The 22992-nt window shown below is 35.3% G+C and overlaps 1 protein-coding gene across 4 annotated transcripts in view; it reads left to right on the top strand.

The window, feature by feature from the left end:
* The window catches only part of LOC131157082 (probable RNA methyltransferase At5g51130), a 28301-nt gene extending 15894 nt beyond the window's left edge, over positions 1–12407 (top strand). Inside the window, exons 2-10 of one of the 4 annotated variants that reach the window (XM_058110958.1) lie at positions 4570–4671; positions 5328–5460; positions 6129–6243; positions 6734–6781; positions 9908–10184; positions 10905–10992; positions 11149–11214; positions 11638–11706; positions 11849–12407. In XM_058110958.1, coding sequence (XP_057966941.1) covers positions 4658–4671; positions 5328–5460; positions 6129–6243; positions 6734–6781; positions 9908–10184; positions 10905–10992; positions 11149–11214; positions 11638–11706; positions 11849–11938 — 900 coding nt within the window. In that variant the 5' untranslated portion in view covers positions 4570–4657 and the 3' untranslated portion in view covers positions 11939–12407. Of the gene's footprint in view, positions 1–4569; positions 4672–5314; positions 5461–6128; positions 6244–6733; positions 6782–9907; positions 10185–10904; positions 10993–11148; positions 11215–11637; positions 11707–11848 lie in introns of all 4 variants that reach the window. The other 3 variants (XM_058110961.1, XM_058110960.1, XM_058110959.1) reach the window with 3 other exon arrangements.
* The last annotated feature ends 10585 nt before the right edge of the window (positions 12408–22992 follow it).

The raw sequence follows: 22992 nt of genomic DNA on the forward strand, positions 1-22992 counted from the left end.
ATAGTCTTTGCCAGAATTAAATCACTCATTTAGAACATCAGAAGTTATAGACCCAGAATTAAGATTGAGAGGAGAAGAACAGCACGAAGATTTCCCCAAGAGATTATTATCAGCCAAAGCTTCCTCATCAAAAAGATCTTTTGAACCTGTGAAAAACCTGTGAAAAACCTTGAAAGAAACTTACCATATTGATCAGAATAAGATGACTTGACAAGAGTCCCTACCTCCTTTGAGAGTGCTTTTTATGTTGAGTTAGCAGTTTGACTCTTGCTCAAGTGTATCTTTAAATTTTCAGCATCCTCTGAATTAACTATATCTTTCAGCTGAGACAAAGGAAAGCCCACATCCTCATATTCCTGAATTTGTTCCCATGACAGATTATTGTCATCCTCATACCTTTCTTCCATTTCATTATCCCAGTTGGATATATGATCCATTTGTTGGTTATCCAACATCACCCCCTGGCTGCTTCCTTGCTTATGAGAATCTGCATTTTCCATACCCTAAGCCCTGCCCGAGTTCTTGCTGGTTATTACTTCAGTTTCCATAATATTTTCTGCACTTCTAGCCTTCCTTGTATAGTCTTCACATGTCAATTTCTCTGAGAACTCTGCTGTGTCCCCAATATACTCATGGCTGATTTGATTAGGAATTTAGGTGACTGATTAGGTGATTGAATTGCGACACCTTTCCCTTACTTCTTCTGTGTTTGCAAAACTTGTGGATCTTCTATAATTAGCGAAAGTTGAGTGTCCTCCCTGTTCAAGTTCAATTGCTCCTCCGACTTCCCTTTTGTTACTGCTTTGAAATCCCTTTTTTATTTACATTCAGGCCCCCATCATTAGAAAAATCCCCTTCAGGGACTGGGTTTTTAGTGACTCTGGACTTTTCCTTTTCTACCCAAGCTAGACTGGTCCATCGACCCCACCTTGGGCCTAACGGATAGACTGGTTTTAAACATAGGCCCCCCGGCCTAAACTGCGTAATGTAAAAATTGTTCTCTATATTTAAGATTTTCAGCCCATTTATAAGAGAATAAAGTTTTAAATTTGAACCAGATTTAGATCTGAAAATTGTCTGAGAGTCACTTCCTCCCAGATTTACTCTCCATTTCGAGTGACTTGCCTTACTGAGTTTCCTGGCTAGTTTGACTGGACGTTTCCCCGCTCCGACCACCAGAATATCCATAATTTACCGTCTGTGCGAATTTGCACTCACTTGTGAACCCATTAAATTCAGGATTTCTGGCCTCGTTCTTCACTGCATCTCTTGATCCACAGTATCTGCAAGAGAGACCTTGATTCTGCTGTGGCTGGTTATCTATTTTTCCTTTGCCTTCTAAGAATGTTTTGCAAAAAGACCACCAACCAGAAGCCTCCTTATCCTCTGTAATTCTCGGTAAGAATCTTCCCCCGGAATATAAGAATTTCTAAATGACAACCAGGGATCCAAATTTATATGATATCAGGCACATGCTCAGTGATCCTTGTGGGTATCTCATTGTTTTGGTATCTCGATGTTTTTACCCAAGGATAATGAGAATTTTTGTCCAGAATTCTCTGATATGTTGTTGATTCTACTTTATTTCATTTGCCAACAATGTGCATCTGGATACACTAGCTCCAGATCTTTCCTCTAATGCAGAATGTTCTGCAATTGTATTCTCTGGTAACTCCACTGGCAAATTCAATCTGATTCACCTTAGTTACAGTCACTCTTGAATTATGAATATCTTCTTTTAACTCCTCTTTATCCATCTTTTTTTCTTTAGCAACTGAGGTTTTCACAGCATTACAATTCTTCTCTGCATGGCCTATTTTCAAACACTAAGGGATCATTTGGAACCACTTATGTAGAAGTGTTTTTTAGAAAAAAGTGCTGAATTTAATTAGTGCTGATAATAAGTGCTCAACTGGAAAAGTGCTGAAAGTTATAAGTAGTGTTTGATTGTGTTTAAAATAAGTGGTCCTTGGATACTTGCTTTTTCTATAGGGTCTACATGATTATTTTTAAACAAAATTTTGAATTACAAATATTAATATTTTTTAATTCACAATTTTGTTAATAATTATTTTAATTATAAATTAATTAATTTCTATTAAATAATATTATAATATTATTTTTAATTAATAATTATCTTATTATTGATGTATATTTATAACATATTACCATCATATTAAATTATGATAAAAATAATATTATAAGTTAAATTTAAAATTTTAATTTATTCAATGTTAAATTAATAAATAGTTCTTGTTCAATCCAGAATTGAATTATAATAACTAACATCTATTTTAAAATATATTTTAAATAAAAATATTAATGTTTTTATATTTCAAATTTAAATGATAATTATATTAATTTTATAATTAAAATTTAGATATTTTCCATTAAATAAAATAATATGATATTATTTTTAATTAATAATATTCTTCTTATTAAAGTATGTTTGTAACATATAATTATCACATTACTTTATTTTAAAATAGTATTAATAAATTTATTAAAATTTTTAGTTTATTTAATGTTAATTTAAATTTGTAGATGATTCTTTTTTTTTTTAAATTCTAGAATTTAATTATATTTTATTAATAATTACTAGGATGTAACACATACTAAAATAATATATGTTTAATTTTTATTTAATAATTTAATTAATACTCATGTTAATTGTTATTTTTAATTGACATTTAAATATTTATATTTAGTAAAAATAATATAATATTATTTTTTAATTATCAATAATCTTGTTCTTAATTTATATTTATGACATATGATTATTGTATTAATTTGTGTTAAAATAATATTATTAATTAAATTGGTATTTTTAATTTTTAATTTTAATTTAAATTAATAGATGGTTCTTCTTCATTTCAGAATTGAATTATGTTTCATTAATAATTAATATATTATAATTCATAATAAAATAATATAGGATTATCTTCTAATGTTTTTTAAAAAAAAAAAGAATTATAAAATAGCCACTAAATTTGCTTAACAATGCTACTTATTGCATAAGTGGCCAAAAAGTTATCCTAGATTGCTTTTTAAAATTTACTTAAATAGTTCTCAAAAAAGTGGTTCTGAACAAGAAGTGTTTGTTGTACTGCAAATCAAACGCCACTTTTTTTGTAGAAGTGCTTATTTTAAGTGATAAATGGTATAAGAACTTTTATTTAAAGTGCTCCCCAAAGTGGGCTTAGCACACCTTGTAGGCTTCCAATAGTATTCCAGATCAATTATGACTGCTTCCTTATTTGGCATCATAATATCAACAAAATATGGTAAATCCTGAGTAAAATCAATCTCTATACGAACTTTGGCAGATGACAAATTTCTCATTTGCTTTGTAGCAAAACCTAGATACAAAGGTCACCCAATAGAACTGGTGATGTAACTCAAGGCTCGAGTTGTCCAATAAATTGAAGGAATATGACTGAATTTTACCCAAACTGGTGCTTTCTCTACATTCAATTCCTCCATTTCAATTTTTTGTTGCCATTCAAAGAAGAATATGGGATGATTTCCTATGAACCAAGGGCCATTTTCTAGCATCCATATCATATCTTCATCTTTCAAGAATTTGAAAATATATGCTCAATTAGCTACAGAAAATATTTCAACTCTTCCCTTTTTCCACATCTTCTCAATTATAGTATCTATGTATGAATAAGGAGGCTTGCCTAGAAATTTTCCTATGGTAGAGTCCTTCCATAATTCCATTTGTCTGAACCAAGCTCAAAGACCTCCATAGGTGGATCCACCAATTTTCTGCCTTCTGAAGTAACAGGTTTGAAGTACTCTAATTCTGAACTTCGAACACTTGAATATTTAAAGAGGTTCTTCCAGCTGAAAGATGAGGAAGCTTTATAATCTTCATTTTCTATTCCTTTATCAGATTTCTCAAACAATTTTTCTATATCAATGCCAGAAAGATTCTTCATATTACTTGAAGATTCCTCTTTATCACCTTTCACCAAAGGATTTTATAGAAAAGTCATCTTTTCCATTGCAATCAAGGAATCAGAAAACTAACAAGAATTGATGAACAAACTTGAAAATAACAGGAGAAATCAAGAATCAGCTCGCGATTTGCAGAAGAACGTCAAGGTGCATGTTATATCTGTCGCGCTAAATTGTGCTGAGAGAAACTGTTTTTTCCCTTCAAATTTTTTTCCCCTTAATAGGCATTGGTTATAGTACTATATAGGATTTTTTTTTGGTTTTTTAAAAGCAAATTAATACTATTTGTTGATTAATTACTTTTTTTAATGATTTCCTAATTAACAGTAGTGTTTTTTCATTCTATTGAATGATGTATGCATTAAATTCAATTTCATTATAAATCAAATACTTAACCATTATGTTGTTTTATGGCCCCATTTTCGGTGATGTTGTTTTAGTTGAATTAAAATTTGTGGTTCCTTTTACAGTTGCAGGGATGTAATTTTATACCAATCAGTGTTCTTAGTTGAATAATTACTAGATTGTTTACATAATTTCGAAACTTGTATCTAATTAACATCTCTCTCTCTCTCTCTCTCTCTCTCTCGCTCTCTCTCTCCATAGGATAATTGACTGTGTTAAGCTGAGAGGAAGTCTCTGAGTGTGTGAAGAAGGCATACATATACACGGTTTGAACTTTGAAGCCTAAACCATGGAAGACAACATATAAGCATGCTTAAATGTGCATATTTTTCCTCTAATTTTTGTTTGTTTTCATTAAATGATTATGAAAACACTTACGTAATTTGTAAATGCTGGTCCATAATTCATTGAACCTTGAAAATTTTTGTAATGCTTAGTTCGTTGTGGTTGTTGATTTCGATATGGGATTGGCTACTGCTGTTTGTACATGAAATTATTTTTTTTAAAATTTTTATAGAGTAAAAATATTAAATGTACAAAACTGTGGCGGTGCTGTTGAAATTTTTGGCAGCATTAAAAATCATTCATGCTATAAATTCCTGTGTGTATTTCCCAAACTATTTATTTTAAGGTTTTTGTTTTTGTTAAAATTTAAATATTTGTTAGTTTATGAGCTTCACAATAAATAATTTCAATGGTAATAAGCACCTAGCAAATTTAATTTTGATTGATTTGCATAGTGATTTTTGAATTTTAAAAAAAGCATGTGTCAAAAATTTGACAACCAAACACAAACTGTTAAAGACATGGTTTGACATGCATAAGCATGAGTTTTATTTTTTGATAAATCATTGCTCCATTGAATTAGCATAATCTTTATTTTTTATATTGATTCAGCATTTGTGCAATCAAGTTAGTTTATATGGCTTTCACATAATATGATTAGAGCTCCTTTCTAGGGGAAGAAACAAGGAGAATCAGAAGCAGCAGACAAAAATGGAGAAGAAGCAAGATGCTGGAGTAAAGAACACCCAGAAAAAGCGCAAGGAGATTGCTCCCTATGGCAATTACAAGAACTATTATGGCTATCGCGTAATATTTCTCTGTAATAACTTCTTTTCTTTATTAGTTTTTTCTCTGAATGGTTATGCTTCTAGTAATTATTCACATTATAAGTCAGATCTTGCTGGAATTCTGAGGATTCTTGGGAAAAGAGAGTTAAATTGGGTTCACAGTCTCATGCAGTATTGGACATTTTTTGTTGGTTTATTTTGGAAAACCAAACACAGTGGGAGTGCTTGAATGAATTTGCACTTTTTTTTTGTGTTTTTAATGATGAGTTTTGGTATTAAAAATAGTTGGACTTGGATCAATATGTATGTATTGTCATGTCTTATCCAAATATACATGTGTGTGTTGCCATGTGAGTTGCTGGTCAATGTAGTTTGATTTTGGATTTTTTGTGCTTAAAATAGGATTGGTGCTGCATAGTGCGGGTAACTTAAAACTTTTTTTTTTTGTTGTGTTTTAGAATGCTGCTAAATTTGTAAAGTACGTAGAGTATTTGTTTGAGGTTATGAATCTTTTTCATGATTTATTTGGACCTTTTTTTGAAATTGTTGAGAGAGGTGAGTTATTAAAGTCTGAGGGTCTTTGCTTATCTTCTCTTTTCTCAGTGGGTGTGGCGAGGGGGTAATTTGGCATATACATGTTTGCCTTCTTCCGTACTCTAAAAAGTATGACATTTTTTGCTTTGTTAGGTTGGTCAAGATGTCGAAGAAGATCCTCGTTTCAAAGTTTTAAAGACAGAATGGTTTGAAGACAAAGACTGTCTTGATATTGGTTGCAATAACGGGTTGATAACTATTAATATTGGTAAGTAATTCTACATGAATAATTATGAGTTCCTGTTTTATGAAGCACCCTTTCAGCTTAATATCATTTGTGTATGCAGTGCCTTATTTTCTGTGTGCTTGTGCATGTAGAAATTATTGTATAATGCTTGCACTTTAGGCTTAACACTGCATAAATTTTTTTAAAATGAACAATAATGAAAGTGTCGTTCTTAGCTTCGTATTGGTATCTCTTCATGTTTAATCATAATGAGAAGGGAATATGATGTTTACAATATGGGAACAAGTACAGCCATTTTGATAATTTTAAGCATGTTGTATCTGATTCCAGTTTAAAATATTGAAATTTCTCATGTGTATGTTTCATCTTATGTTTTTTTATTCCTTTGTTTTGGGTTAGTTGTCTGTGGATTGTGTTTCTTGTGTGTATGAGGTGCATATGAAATTTGTGGGTTGTCGCATTTTATTTTGTCTTTTACCATGATTTAATGATGTTCTCATTTCTTGTACAGCAAAAAAGTTTCGGTGCCAGAGCATTCTCGGCGTAGACATAGACTCCAGTAAGAATCAGTACACGTTATTTTTGTATTGGCTAGCGTATTTGGTACTAGTTGAAATATTGCATCTTTTCAATGGTTCAATTGTTTTCAATGGTTGTGGCATGTTGGGTGAAGGCTAGTAGCTTATCATTTGTCTGCCTTATGTCAGTGAATGCCCTTATGTTTGTGATATATTGTATAGTCTTCTATGCTTCTGTATGTTTAGTACATAGAATGATGATATGAACAGACACAATATGCATGTAGTTTCACCATCTACAATATGTTCCTTAACATATTCTTTTCTACTTTTTTTGTTATAGGCAGAATGTTATATCCTGCCATGTAGAGCATTAAGGTTGGCGCATCTAAGAGAAAATAATAGTAATGTGGTTATTGACAGGCATGAATGTGCGAAAGGAATGGGAAAAGAAAATTTTGATTCAATTGTCAACCTCTCCTGTTGGAAATAGGATTGATAACAGGTTTGAGCCGTGGTGCTCATTTTCATAAATGCATAAAATCATTGTTACAAGCTCCACTGATGTATTGGCAAAACCTGTGCATTATTCAATGTTGGAAAGGTTCTAGTCACACTTAAAACTTGTCTTTACTGTCTAGTTTACATACAAAAGTTTAATTAATTATTACATAGTTATTATTATTATTTTGATCAGTTGGAAGCCCACATTCAGGAGGTAGCCCATATTCCATCTTACACCCCTTTCCCACCTCTCCTAGGATTCAGACATGAAACCTTCACCTCCAAGATGGAAGTTCCAAGCTTTAATCATCGGGATGTTCCCTAGGGAAATATTTACAGGAATAAAATAAGTGAAAGATAATAAATCAATATATAAGTTATTAGTCAAAACCGGCTTTATAACTTATAAGTAATGATGCTGTTTCACATTATTATATATATATATCTATATATATTGATAGAAAAAAAAATTCATTAGATGAAGATAGAATTTACAAGCAGGAGAGAGGACATCTTCTTAACAAAGTCTGGTAATCCTCAGGAAAACCAAAAAAGAAAATTGCAAAAATGAAAAAGGACGAGAAACTCAAGACTCCCTAAGAAGACTTCCAATCACGCTGAACTTCTGAAACACACATTCCCTTAGTTTCCATGGCCCATACATCATAAAGAAGCCATAAAAAGAATCTTTTCCCACACCAACCAATATGGTTATTTCTTCCCTGCAAATATACACGCATTACTTTCCTTCGAAAAGCCCCAGAACACTGCAAATATAGCACAATTCCATGATGCAATTTCTTCCTTCTTCCTCCAAAACCCTACAAAAGAAATTGCCAAGAACTCCACTGTTCTAGGACAAACCCAGCTTTCTTCACAGTAATTGAATAACTTGTTTCAAACCTTCCATACAAAATCTTAGTGCAGGAAAAGGTGTGCAACACTCTGAACAATTAAAGCAAAGCATACAAATATCAGGAAGGAGATCCTTTATAGGTCCCTTCATCTGCAACAAGTCATTAGTATCTATCCTATATAGCACAGCCAACCAAAGAAACGCTTTGATTTTAGGGGGAATTTTGACCTTCCATATAACCTTGTAAAGAGGAAAAGAGAAATTTGTCCCAACTGTATAATTAACATGTATAATTAACTCATCTTTTCTTAATTTGTAAATGCTCCTTTTTCCACCCAAAATCATCCACCGTACCAACACCCCTGCAATCGGCACAACATAACCAGGGAAGAATGCTGTGAGAGGTCCCAGTGGCCTCCAAGTATTCTCTCTGATGTTCAAGTTGGACAGCAGAGTAGTGAGGGAGGGGTTGAGAGAGATGGATACACAAATGTGTCTTCCCTTACTGCCATCAACACACCCCCGCCCCCCCCCCCCTCCCACACACACACACACACACACACACACACAGAATTTGGCCAAGTCTATTTGGGGTATCAACCCTCCCAGATTCCCCTTCTATTGTATTGCATCCAGGTGGTTTAACCCTTCTATGAATTGGGAGCCATGTGGCAAGTGCAGGACAGCTGACCTCTAACTTCTCATATTCGCAAACAAGTCTTCCTTCATAGGAGCATGTGCCTGAGCTTTTACCTCCTCCCTGGTCATCTGGGCAGCACAGGGGGTGACTGACCTGTGTGTTCTCTAACTCACTCCTCATGGACCGGACATGGCTAACTTGATGTGCACCTTCCTTCGGTGGTTGCTGCTGCTCACACAGGAAGTATGTGGCAGCACACGGCTCACCTGACTTCTCCTTCATTGCATCACTCCTTTCAGCTTGTGGCTGACCTGACCTGCACACCTTCCTTGGGTTGCTCCTCCTGGTCATGTGAACAGAACATGGTTGACTTGAGCTTGAGACCCAGTGGCTATAACCCATTTACTCTCTCGCCAACAATGAAATACTGGTTGAGAAGATTGTCCTTGGCACCATTGATTTAAAACTTGAACCCAGCTCAAGCTAATAACTGTTTTTTATTTCACATGTTACGGATTAGCAGTAACTCAAATTTTTTTTTTTTAAAATTATGGAAATAATGAAAAGCTGTTTTGTGATTTGAGATTTTTTTCCTGATCTAATTGAAGGGACAACAATTGTGTCTATAAGCAGCAGATACAATTCTTGATGTAGACTAGATGACCTGTTCTAGTTAAAGGCGGCATAAAAGGTAATTGATAAAATTTGGCTAAACCTTAAACAGCTCATATAATATAAGTGTTGACTTGGATGAGATGTTTGAATTTGTACGTGTTAATCGGGATTTTGAATGATCTGTTGATTTTGTAGTCATTGTAATATGCAGATGTCATCCCCAACATTCCAATTTTGCTTTTTTCCCCATCTCTTTTTGTTGATTAGCTTTTCAATCTGATGCTTACAGTTAGAATGATGTTAGATACAAACATTGAATTTCTTGTTTGCATCGCAAAATTTGCCTAATGCAGCCTACTAGTTCAATCAGTTGATCTTGTTTTAACATGCTTACATGCTGAGCCTGGCTTTGCTCTAATGATTTTACAATTCTATGAGTTTGGTTTCTATTGCACATTGTTTTACCCGCAGGAGGTCATAAATGGGGTACTTTTTGAGGATTGACTTGGAGCTTGTGTTTGAACATTAATTTTTAATCTTCTTGTCTTCCAGATCGAATTGAGGATGCTTACTGGAACCTTAGAAAGTTTGTGAAAATGGAATCTACCAGTAAGATGCATTCAAAGGCTTCTAGATTAGAGGCTGTAGAGAGAGCAAATGGCACAGAGCAAGTTGGAACTTCACCATTAAATGAGGAGATCAGGGGGATTACAAGGGATTGTTCTCCTTCTGATGGAAGAGACCTGTTCAAAATAGTGTCTTTTCGACAAGAAGATTTTGTTAAGAGTTGGCATCCACCTCGAGAGAAGCACTATGACACAATTATTTGGTAAGTCCTTTCCTTCCAAGTTTTACTCCTATGAAAATGTAAGCAATCTTAGAAATTGTTATTAAATGCAAAAGAATGTGGGAATCTTGAAGGGGTCATGGTTCTAAAAATTTCATGACTTGAGCTGAGGAAAAGTTACATATGTTAATGTTTTAAAGTTCTGACATGTAATGAAGTGGATTTCAACATAAACAAAAAAATGATTAACAATCAGGGGCAATTCCTCCTCCCCCTTAGTCTTTACCATTGTCCAACCATCAGTTCCAGTGATTGTGCCATCATTGCCCCAAGTTAGATTGTGCAGGATGCAATTCTTAATACTCCAGGTCTGGCCATTAAATATTATCCCAGTTTTTATGATTCTGCCTCACTGAACTTATGGCTTGATAGAACTTGGTTAATACAAAGAATGCATGGTGTTTCTGGAAAGCCTGAACATCAGAAAATGCAGGAAATATGTTTTAGGTCATTTTATGTGGAACAAGTGGAGCCTTATAAATTTGTTTAGATCTAGTTTTCTCAAGAACACTTTAACTATTTGGAAAGCCTTTTGTGACAACACTGCACCAGAAACTTCCATATTGTTTTGTTTGATGAAAAAATTGCATTTGAACTCATTTAAGTGCAACCATATACTGTCTCGTTTGCAAGTTAATTATTTTCAAATTTCAACAATAAATGTGCTGCTGGTGTAGTGAAATGGGCCTGTCTCCTATGCAGTTTTAGCGTAACCAAATGGATTCATCTGAACTGGGGAGATGACGGATTGATTACGCTGTTTGCCAAGATTTGGAGACTTCTCCATCAAGTAATTCTTGCACATTTTATATATATTCAACTAATGATTGGTATTTAATTAGCTTCAGGATAGTTTTTATTGTACGGCCTAGACCAAGCCTTCCATTGTGAGTTTCCCTTTTCTGAATACTGTGTTTCCTGTTTTTATCATTTTTATCATGCACAGGGCGGCATTCTTGTGTTGGAACCTCAACCATGGAACTCATATGAAAAAAACCGTCGTGTCTCTGAGGTAATGAACTTGCTCTATGCATTTTCTCCCTTGTGTTCTAGCTATTCTTTTTATCTACATAAATAGTGATTTCATGACAATTCAACCAAGATGGGTTCTAAAAACCCCAATTTGTACTAGGCATACCTTTCCTAATGACAAAGAAGTGCCATGGAGGAAGGAGGTCTATATGGATTGATTTTTGAAATATGGCAGCTTTACTGATGGGCATTCTTTGAGCTCTGCTTAGGAGTTTGTCCAGAGCAAAAGAGCCCCACCACCACGAGGAGTGGTGGTGTGGATATGTTGCTTTGGTTCATTTTTCGTTTCTTGGTCTGTTTCGACTGTTCAATTGTCATTACTGCTTCGACACCGTATTGTAGGATTGAGATTTAAATGTTGGAACTACATCGACTAAGTCATTGCTTATTACTTATTTTGCAGACGGCAACAGCCAATTATTGTAATATAATGTTCTATCCAGAACGCTTTCAGGAAATACTTCTGGATAAGGTACATGTTATGTTCTCCTTTGCACAGTGATAGTGAGGTTCAAAATTAGTTGAATTGAGCACTTGATTATATTTCCTTCTAAAATTACATCTGAAGTTTTAGGTTCGGGTCATTAGATTTCTGATATTTAATATGATTGCAGATTGGATTTAGAACTGTAGAAAATGTTACTCCTAGCCTATCAGGCAAGAAGGCTGGATTCAACAGACCTGTTTTGGTATTTCGGAAATGAGGTGTTTGGAGGCAAGGCACCAAACCGATACCTGCTGTTATGGGTCTAGCAGTTTTGAACGAGGCAAACTGTGGTTTGACATAGGATTCAAAATTCACCATAGGTTACTTTATTCCAGCCTAATATAGAAAGAACAATTTTTTTCTTGGACCAGCTGCTTGCGTGCTGTGAACTGGAGGAATGATTATGAAGTTAAAAGAGCGCTCATCAAAGGGGACAAGCTTGGCTTGCCAGGGCAGTCTCAGACTGTAATTAGCATGATTTACCCTGTTCTCTAACACCATGTGTGTTCCCTATCCTTCCAAGTGCATTATTAAAGCATATAAATGTAAATCACGACGGGCGAAGGTGAAAAGCCAAAAAGTTACATTCCCGTTTTTGAATTTTGATACACCAGCCATGCTAGAATTTTCTGGAAGTAATGCGAATAATTTGACTTTTATATCAATTCAATTGGTTTATTTTTTTTTTTCCAATTTGTTGAATCACATGTTATGATTGATTATTTGGCTGGCTGGCTGGCATGACTTGGAAATTATTGTGACCTTTTTTATTTCAATTAAGAGGCATCCAACCTATCAAAATTTTTTACTAGGCTTAATTATTCTCTAAGCAACAATCTAATGCCTAAAGATCTTTATTTGGGATTGGGGTATCATTTCTATATGAAACCGAAAGGGTTGTGGACCTTGCTTTGAATTTTGATTTGGGTAGATTTAAATTAAATTTAATAAAATTTTATATTAAATTTGATTCAAATTTAATAAAATTTTATATTAAATTTGATTCAAATTTAATATAAATTCAAATCTACGCCTTTTCAGGATGTGTTTTGGGTTGCTTGATTGGGTGATCATGGAACATTATCAAAACTAAAATGAAAGTTAGGGAAGTTATTTAATCAGCTATGTTGCGTACAAACATATTCAAAAATTAGAAGTTGGTAAAATGAGGATTTGGATGAGTGATTACAGAATAAAAATATTCATAGCAAGTTGAGAATAGTACTTTAAGGGGTAGTTTAGATGGTTTGGATACTTGTAACATAGGTTAAATAGTGTACTAGTAATATGTACAAAAATTATTTGTAAATAATATGAATCAAGTGTGTATGCATACACGTGTATATATTTTTAGTAATTTTTTTATAAAAGAAACTTGGTCAGCATAGTTGGAGATTTGGCATTAGTGAGAAATTGCATCCCCAATTGAAAGTAGGTATTTTAAATGGATGTAATATTTAAATGTAGTAAGAAATTCGTAGTTGGAGGCATGCTTTGCTTGCACATTTTTTGCTTAGTTAGTATTGTTTTATTGTGAGTTTATAATGGGAGTTGTATATTTTATGTGTTTATTGTAGATGATGTTTCTTTTACTCATTTGTCATTCAAAGTAGACGGGTGTTGATAGAGATGCTGATTGATTGATTTCTTTTAGAATGGTTGGTTAGCCACCTTGTTTATGCACAAATGTACTTTTGATCTCATTTTTCTAACCCATAGATTTCCTAGGGTTTTTCTTTTTTTACCCTTTAAAAAAAATCATGTGGCAACTCCACTTTTCGATAATTTGTGTCTTTTTTTTTCCCACTAGAGTTGTAATTTTCCTTAGGTTTTCTTGTTTGAGGATCACCATATAGCTCCCACCATTAGACCCTTTGACAAAATTCAATGTCGACAACTTGGCTACTTCGTTAGGGACGCATAAAGATCGCTCCTTGTGTGTGTATATCACTTTCTTTAGTTTGTTCAATTTCTTTTCTTAGTTAATTGAGTCTAATAGGAGTCTTCGTGTTGCTAGTTCTTCTATATTTTGTTGTTTGGTTACATGAATTGTTGTATGAATTGCTTTTCCTTTCTTTTGCTATTTTTGTATTGATTGTGGTAGTTACTACACACATTAATCACCAAAATTGCACAAGTTCTATACTCAAACTCCTACCTACTAGGAATAGGAGAGAGGTGAAATAGTGAGACCACTATGAGGCGCTATCCTCTGCATAGGTCTTATGAAAAAACCTTTCACTTAGATCGAATCCTTTCTACTCAAAGCCTATAATTATTGAGGATTGGGGGCCTTGCTAGTCCATGTTAGTGACAATATGGATGGTTTGGGAATCTTTAGAACTTCAAGATAGAGTTGGAACTCTATAGTAGCATCCTTATTCTTGTTTTTTGTCTCACATTGGTAGAATAGTTCCACATTGGTATAAAAAAGTTGTTTTAAATTTTTTATATTATTTTTCCCACATTGATGAGAAGTGTTTTTTGGACTTGAGGTTGAAACTATATAAAGAGCTTAACTCTCCATTTTTGAAACACACCTCAAAATTGTACTTTATCAAGAAATAGTTGATTGATCGTCGGCGCCCAAGGACATAGGTAATTCTGCACCGAACCTCATTAAATTCTTGCCTTGTTCTTTTTACTGTCTTTTATTATTAGTTTCTGCATTGAACTAGGATTAGTCAACTAACTGACACCATAGTCTGTTCAGCCGACTGACAACTTTTTAACTTAGTTCAGTTAGCCGACTGACTATTTATTGAAATAATTCTTGGACAGACAAAACGCTGTCAGCCGCCTGTCCAACCAACTAACCTGCACAAAATTTGACCCAACTGAGTGAGTCAGCTGACTGACTCCACGGAGATTTTGAAATTCGAACTAAACAAGAAGTTTTTCAAAATTAATTTTACGATTTCAAATCTTTTGTGAAATTGGCCAAACACTCCAAGTCAACTTAGTAAATAAGGAAGCTCTTCCTTAAAAGAGTCTATAAATACCTCCCTTGCTCAATGAAAATAGACGCTCAAGCAATACAAAGCATTCTACGTTCATATTCTCCTAAATCCATATGTGCTTACACTTTTGCTGGGAGAATTCTACGAAATTGCTGGTTGATCAAAAGCCTTGGTTCTGATTTGTAGCTAAGTTTTCTCTATCTATAAGAAAGAACCTTTGGTGACATCTAAATCTTAAGTTTCGTATTTTCTATTTAGTATTTGCTTTGAAGTATATTAAGTGCTCTAACTTGTACAAATTTGCTCTGTTTTGAGAGTGTTCTTGTACACATATTCTTACTTCTGTTTAGTAGTTCTTTGACGATTCAAGATTGATTTGGATCATTGGACCAAGCATGGGCTATCGCTTGGAGAGGTTTCTCTTCCTGAAAAAAAGGTTATTTGTAACGATTTTGTTCCATTCGGAAAGGAACATGTATACTGAAATCCTTAAGCGATTTGCCTAAGGTGAGGACATAGGCTGGGGATAAGCCGAACCTCGTAAAAACAGAGGTGTCACTCTCTTTCCCTTATTCTCTTTAAATTCTAGCAAAAATATAAACTGTGTGAATGTTGTAATTCTCTCAATCATAAAAACAACGTGTATTGGAAATTAAATAAACCAAAGCTTAATTTGTTCTTGGGCTTACGGAAACCGCAAGGGAGTACTTTGGTTAATCAATATTTTACGGAAATCGTAAGGGAGTACGTTGATTGGTTACAACCCAAAACCTATTAACTGAAGGTTTTTTTGAATTCTGATTTTGGAAAGAGTGATTGAATGTTATTTTGATTATCAATTGAAAGGAAAATTGCAATCTCTACAGGGCTTACATATTCATATACACAGGGTGTAACGACTTGCTTACTTTACTATATAATTAAACATAATCAACAAAGTGAACCCAAACCCGTGGGTAGTGGGGTACACCTGACATACACAACGAAAACCAAAGTAGCAATTAATATAGATAACATCTGTCAAACCATAAAATAAATAAAGCCAGAGTTAACTACAATCCACAATAATACTGTACTCAAACACAATCCCTAAAAATACAAAAAAAAATATACATATCTAGGATCCCACATCAAGATCTCCTGATCCTAGTTCAAACTTACCCTCTTAGCGGGGTATCACAACTGACTCAACGACGGTCTCGCTCCGCTGGCCTTTTTGGATTTCCTGAAAATTATTTAAGTTGGGGTGAGACACCTCTCAATAAGGAAAAATAAACTAAATACAGCTGTCTGTCAACATGAATATGTAGTGCTATAAAAGATGTACAGTACGTTTCACATGCTAGAAAATATTGAACATCACATGATTGTGTAAACATATAATTTCATAATTCTAATAACTCATATTGTTCATAAATTGTCTGATATACCTAATAATACTGAAAATTTACCCAAGAAGTATAACTAGCTGATGTCATCTATTATCCCCCATGACAGGTTGTGCAGTCCGAAGGCGGGACCCAATAATGGTTGGCCAATCACTGCCGAGTCAAAAATGTCTGTAAGTACGATGGGCCCGCCACACCTTGGTCTAGACTACCAGATGGACGTCTACAACTTTACCCTGAAAGTCACATCGACTATCCTTCTCCCACCCCCTCTACTTGCAGGGACGGTTAGCACAAGCTTGAAACATAATAATCTGATTTGTATAACTATGGTACCGTGTTCCTGAAATTGAACTAAACTATCATCCGGGTTCTGATAATATAGTGTTTAACATAAATGGATTGATGACATTTTCTATAATATCGTAAATACATACGACCTTGTGCCGTTTACTTTCATATCTGCGACCTTGTGCCGAAATCATACATATATACGACCTTGTGCCGAACATTTTATACATATCAATCTGAATAATTAATTTGTTTATCATGTATTTTAAAATCATAATGTACTGCATTATTCCATAATTCCTGAAAACATACTTTAACTGTAAAAAAGCCTTAACCTAATACTTTTCACATAAAATAATATTTATGCCACACAATACTGAATAAGACCATATATTTTATACTAAAATCATATTTTATGACATTTTATACTAATACATACATTTGAATATAATTGCAGTATTTTCCCAAATCAACATTTTCTCAATAATACTCAAAAGTATTACATGCTTTCTGAACATAAATCTACTAGTAATTAAATAATATTTTCATGGAAAAGTAAGTGCTTTAGTTTCTTTTCTTACTAGTTTTCTGAAAAGAAACCCCCTAAAATATACTCATCCTACACCCGCAGAGTTCCCCGTTTAACACCCTGAAATCAACATTTCCTAGAACTAAATTTCAATATTTTTTCGTGTACAACATTTCCTATAACTATGAAAAGACCAAATTTTGAATTCCAAAGTAGCTCCACCGACGATCCACTCCGGTAGGTTTGTAGAGAACTTTCCTAAGAGCGTCGTGGTGGCTTCAGATCATCGAATTGGTGAGAATCCAGCCTGAGATCTTAGAGAGAAGGTAGAATTGACGAAGGGAGGAGAGAGAGGGAAGTTTTCGCACAATTTTTGGCAAAAAAAAAAAGAGAGTTAGGCCTATTTATACACTGGCCTTCGTCGACGAGTCACGTCACTTCGTCGATGAGGTCAAGGAGGCAATTCTTCGACGAACTCTCACCCCTCGTTGACGAAATTCAGAGTCGCCAAAACACCATTTTGGTATCTTCTCATTGACGAAGCGCACCCTAGTCGACGAGCCCAAAATGCCACGTCGTTGACGAAGTTTGTTGCCGCCCCCTTTTACTATTTCCATCTTCCTTTATCTTTATTATTTAAATACCATTATTCTTCGGGTCATTACATTCTCCCCTCATTACTATTTATATAACTCATCATCCCTTAAAGGCAAAACGGTCTACTAATTTTATTACTTACTCTCATTTATGGCGGAGGAATATCGTGGTTACATTTCAAGTTCTAAAAGATTACATATATAAATTAAAATAAAATTCTCTCAAAACTAAAAATCCATTCATAACTAAACTATTACATGTACCTGCAAGAGAAATACTACCTATTTACTTACATTTCCTAGTTACATCTGAACTTCTTGGAACAATTGTGGGTATTTCTATCTGATCCGTTCCTCGAGCTCCGAAGAAGCCTCTTCTATTGCATGATTTCTCCATAGAATCTTTACTAGAGGAATCTTCTTATTACGTAGTTCTTGTTCTCTTTTATCCATAATCTGCACTGGTACCTCCTCATAGACTAGTGAATCATTGAGCTCTAATTCACAATAACAGATTATATGAGAAGGGTCTGGGATGTATTTCCTCAACATGGAAACATGGAATACGTCATGCATCCTGGATAACGCAGGTGGTAAAGTTAACATGTAGGCAATTGGCCCTACTTTCTTTAGAATCTCAAACGGACCGATAAACTTAGGGCTAATTTTACCCTTCCTTCCAAACCTCATAACCCCTTTTAATGGAGCTATCTTCAAAAATACATGATCACCAATATTAAATTCTAATTTCTTTTGGCAATTATCGGCATAACTCTTCTGTCAGCTTTGAATTACACTGATTCTATCTCTGATAAGCCGAACCTTATCGTACGCTTGCTGCACAAGCTCTAGTCCCACAACTCGCCGCTCACTCATCTCATTCCAATGTAACAGAGAACGACATTTCCTACCGTACGATGCCTCAAATGGTGCCATACCAATACTGGTTTGATAATTGTTATTATACCCAAACTCTACTAGCAGTATGAACTGAGTCCAACTACCCCCAAAGTCCAGTATGCATGCTTGAAGCATATCTTCTAATATCTGTATCGTTCTCTCAGTTTGTCCATCTGACTGGGGATGGAATGCCATGCTAAAAGACAATTGAGACCCTAGAGCCTGCTGCAAACTCTTCTAGAAAAGTGACGTGAAACGCGGGTCTCGATCTGACACTATAGACACAGGCACTCCGTGAGAACGGACTATCTCCTGAACATACATCTCCGCTAGATGGTTAAGGGAATAGCTGATCTTGATATATAGGAAATGGGCGGTCTTAGTCAACCGATCTACAATCACCCAAATCACATTCTGGCTATGCAACGCCGATGGCAGCCCTAAGACAAAGTTTATGGATATATGATCCCACTTCCACTCTAGGATAAATAACGGCTGCAACTGACCCGCTGGCTTCTGGTGCTCAGCTTTTACCTGCTGGCACGTCAGACATTGCGCTACATACTCGGCAATTTCCTTCTTCATGCCACTCCACCAGTAAAACTCTCGTAGATCCCTGTACATTTTCGTACTGTCGGGATGAACTGTATATAAAGATTTGTGAGCCTCTTCCAAAATGGTCTTCCTGATGTCAGCATCGGCAGGAACACATAATTTGGAATGAAATAGAAAAGCTTCGTCATCTGACAAACTGAATTCCTCCACTGGACCATTCTGCACTCTGATTAATACCTCTGCTAATTTTGCGTCTTCCTTCTAAGCAGCTTTAATTTTTTCCCGCAGAGTAGGCTATACCACTAAACTGGCGATACATACTGGAGGATCACTCTCTACCAACTCTATGCCGAGTCTCTCCAAATCCATCATGATCGGATACTAGATCTCCATAGCTGCTAACACTGATCTCGCAGATTTCCTACTCAGCGCATTAGCTACTACATTTGGTTTTCCTGGGTGATAACTAATGGTACAATCAAAATCTTTAATAAGCTCCAACCACCTTCTTTGTCTCATATTCAGTTCCTTATGAGTGAAGAAATACTTCAAACTCTTATGGTTAGAGAAAATTTCACATCACTCGCCATACAGATAATGCCTCCAAATCTTCAATGCATATACCACTGCAGCTAATTCAAGATCATGGGTAGGGTAGTTACTTTCATATTCTTTTAACTGTCTAGAAGCATACACTACCACCCTACCATGCTACATCAGTACACAACCAAGTCATTTCAAGGACGCATCACTGTAGATAGTATAACCCTCACCCCCTGATGGGATGATCAGCACTGGTGCCGTGAAAAGTCTCTGTTTCAATTCCTGAAAACTATGCTCATAGCTATCATCCCACTCAAATTTGACATTCTTCATAGTAAGTCGTGTTAAAGGCCTTGATAATGCTGAGAACCCTTCAACAAAATGACGGTAATATCCAACTAACCCCAAGAAACTCCTAATCTCTTAGACGTTCCTCGGTCTAGCCCAATTTACTACCGCATCAATTTTACTGGGATCCACAGAAATTCCATCCCCTGAGATAACATGTCCTAAAAAAACAACTCTCTCGAGTTAGAATTCACATTTACTGAACTTGGCGTACAACTTCTTTTCTTTGAGTGTCTGTAAAACTTGCCTCAAATGTATCTCATTAATTACGCGTCAAAACTGCGTAATTGGGCATCTTAACCCGGGCTTAACGGTTTATATTTTTAATTAAATGTCCAAAATTGTCCAATATTTTAATAAAGTGCTAAAATCATCATTCTTGAACTTTATTATACTATTTATGAAGATTTGGTAATTTTTTGTCGTAGGAAAATTCCAGGGAACCAAAATCGACACCTGTTCGTATTTCGTTCATAAATTTTCCGTCCAAGCTCCGATTGAGACGATTCAAATTTATGGAGAAAGAGGAAAAGATTATCTAAAACTTTTGTGTTTTGAGTTTTGCGAGAAACGGGCTCCAGAAGAGTCATATTTGCGATGAATAGAGAATGAAAAAAATGAAAAAAAAAATATAACAATTCGGGTCAACTCCAATTGGGTCAAGTTGCTGGGTTGGTTGGATCCGGGTCTAGGGCTTTCCCCCCCATCCTTAAATTCCCTTCTCTTCCTCCCCTTGTGCAGGCAGCCCCCGGGGCTCCCCATTCTGCCTATTCTCCTCTTCTTCTTCTTCTTCTTCTTCTCTTCTCCTTATTATTCTTCTTCTTCTTTAGTTTGCTTTGCTTCATTCCATCTTGCTCTCTTCTCTTCCCTTTACTTTCTCTCCCTCAAACTCTCTTCTCTCTTCCCCTGCTCTTCCTCTCCCTCTGGTTCTCTGTTTAGCTACCAGTCCCTCGACCATAGATCTGCTCCGCCGCACAGCCATAACTCGAGGACCTTCATAACCGAGAACCACCAGTGCTCGACCTCCACTCCCAGCACAACTGCACTTCCAGAGCAACACTAGCAACTTGAGAGCTGCTCCTCTCTGCTCCTGATTTCCCTCCTCTGCCATCAACCATGCACAGCACAGGCTCCATCCTCCTATGAGCCAGTAGACTCCATCCGCACCAGAAACACAGCAGCAGCTAGACAAGAAGTCCAGCAGACCTTAGCCCTCTCGGCCAACCCCTACCAGCCCGCAATTCCTGACATTGCCGAGCACCAAGCAGCAAATCTCTGTTTCTTTGCTCTCTTTCTCTCTCTCACACTTTTTTATTATTATTTTTTATTCGGATATTATTGTTTTTTATTTGAAGTCAGTTAACGTGGATTTTTTTTTGAATGTCTTATTATTACTGCTCTTGTTAAGTGACTATTGTTATTTTTTTTAATTACTTTTTTATTGAGGTTTATGGAAGGATTTTAATTTTGAATGTTAGGGTCGCAGTTTATTTATTTAGTTTCTCAATTAATTTTGTGGTAGATTTAACGAGTGCTTCAGTTTATTTAATTATTCCGATGATGTCTGGTTGGGTTCTAAAATAAAAAAAATAAAAAATAAAAAAGAAAAAAAGAAAAGTTTCATTGTGTTTCATTATTATTTAAATTTAGATCTTTGTTTGTGTCTTGTTATTTCGGTTCGAGTTCTTGACTCGTATTAAAAGTTCAGTATTTAGTCAGTGTTTAAATTGTGATTTTGGTTCGTAATTTTTGGTTCATGTTGCAGATTTGATTTTTATTGTATGCGTGTGTGTTTGATTGAGTTTCCATTGCATGTTTTAATTCCTTATTTGTAGTTGTCATATTTTATAATGCATGTTTAGGTATTTCCTTAAGTAGACTAGAATTTTCAAACTTGTTTTTTTTATTTAGTGAATGTTAGTTTTAAGGTTTTTAAATTACGTGCCATTTAATTCGTCAGAAGTAAAATTGAACAACCTTGAAAACTCTGAATCTGAACCAAGTTCAGTGCATTTTTATTTTCGATTGGAAGAACGTTAAATTTGAAATTAAAACGCATTCTTTGAGGAGACGATTTAGCCCTTGGGCTTAATATTACACGACAGAACTCCTATACTTGGGATAGCTTCCGAGTTGCTCATTTTTTGAGTGAGTCACTCATGCTCCTCATAACTCCTCGAATAGATCAGTATATCATCAATAAAAATAACAACAAACTGATCTAAATATGAATGAAAGATCCTATTCATCAAATCCATAAATATTGCAGGAGCATTTTTCAGATCAAATAACATAACAAGGAACTCATAATGTCCATACCTGATCCTGAAAGCATCTTCGCTACATCTTCTACTCTGACCTTTACTTGATGGTAACCTGATCTGAGGTCAATCTTAGAATATACCCGTGTACCCTAGAGCTGGTCAAACAAATCATCTATATGGGGTAGAGGATACTTGTTCTTGATGGTCACTTTATTAATCTCCCTATAATCTATGCACATCCTCATAGACCTGTCCTTCTTCTTCACAAATAATACTAGAGCTCCCCATGGGGATACACTAGGTCATATAAAACTCTTATCAAGTAAATCCTGCAATTGGTCTTTTAATTCTGCCAACTCTGCTGGTGCCATTTGGTACAGTGCTTTAGAGATCAGCGCTGTACCTAGAAGCAGATCAATGGGAAAATCTACTTCACGATCAGGTGGCAAACCCTGTAATTCATTTAGAAACACATCTGTAAATTCTTTTACTATTGGCGTACTAGTAAGGTTCAATTCATTCCCTACTGTTTCCTTCACAAAGGCTACGAATCCTTGACAACCACTCTGAAGTAGTCTCCTTACCTGAATAGCTGAAACCATCTAAGGTAGAGATTGCACTCGTGACCCTATGAACCTGAATTCTGGTCTTCCTGGAGGTCTGAATATCACTTCTCTCGAACGACAATCTATACTAGCAAAATTAGCTGCTAGCCAATCTATGCTGAATATGACATCAAACCCATGCATGTCCAGTACTATCAGATCAGCTTACAAAATTCTCCTTTGAACATCGACTGGACAGCCACAGAGTACCCTACTACACCTCACTACTGACCCAGTCGGTGTAGTCACTAATAGTTCAACAATTAATATTTGTGTCTGCCCCATATAATTT

Source organism: Malania oleifera, chromosome 6, assembly GCF_029873635.1.
Source record: "Malania oleifera isolate guangnan ecotype guangnan chromosome 6, ASM2987363v1, whole genome shotgun sequence".
Lineage (NCBI taxonomy): Eukaryota > Viridiplantae > Streptophyta > Magnoliopsida > Santalales > Ximeniaceae > Malania > Malania oleifera.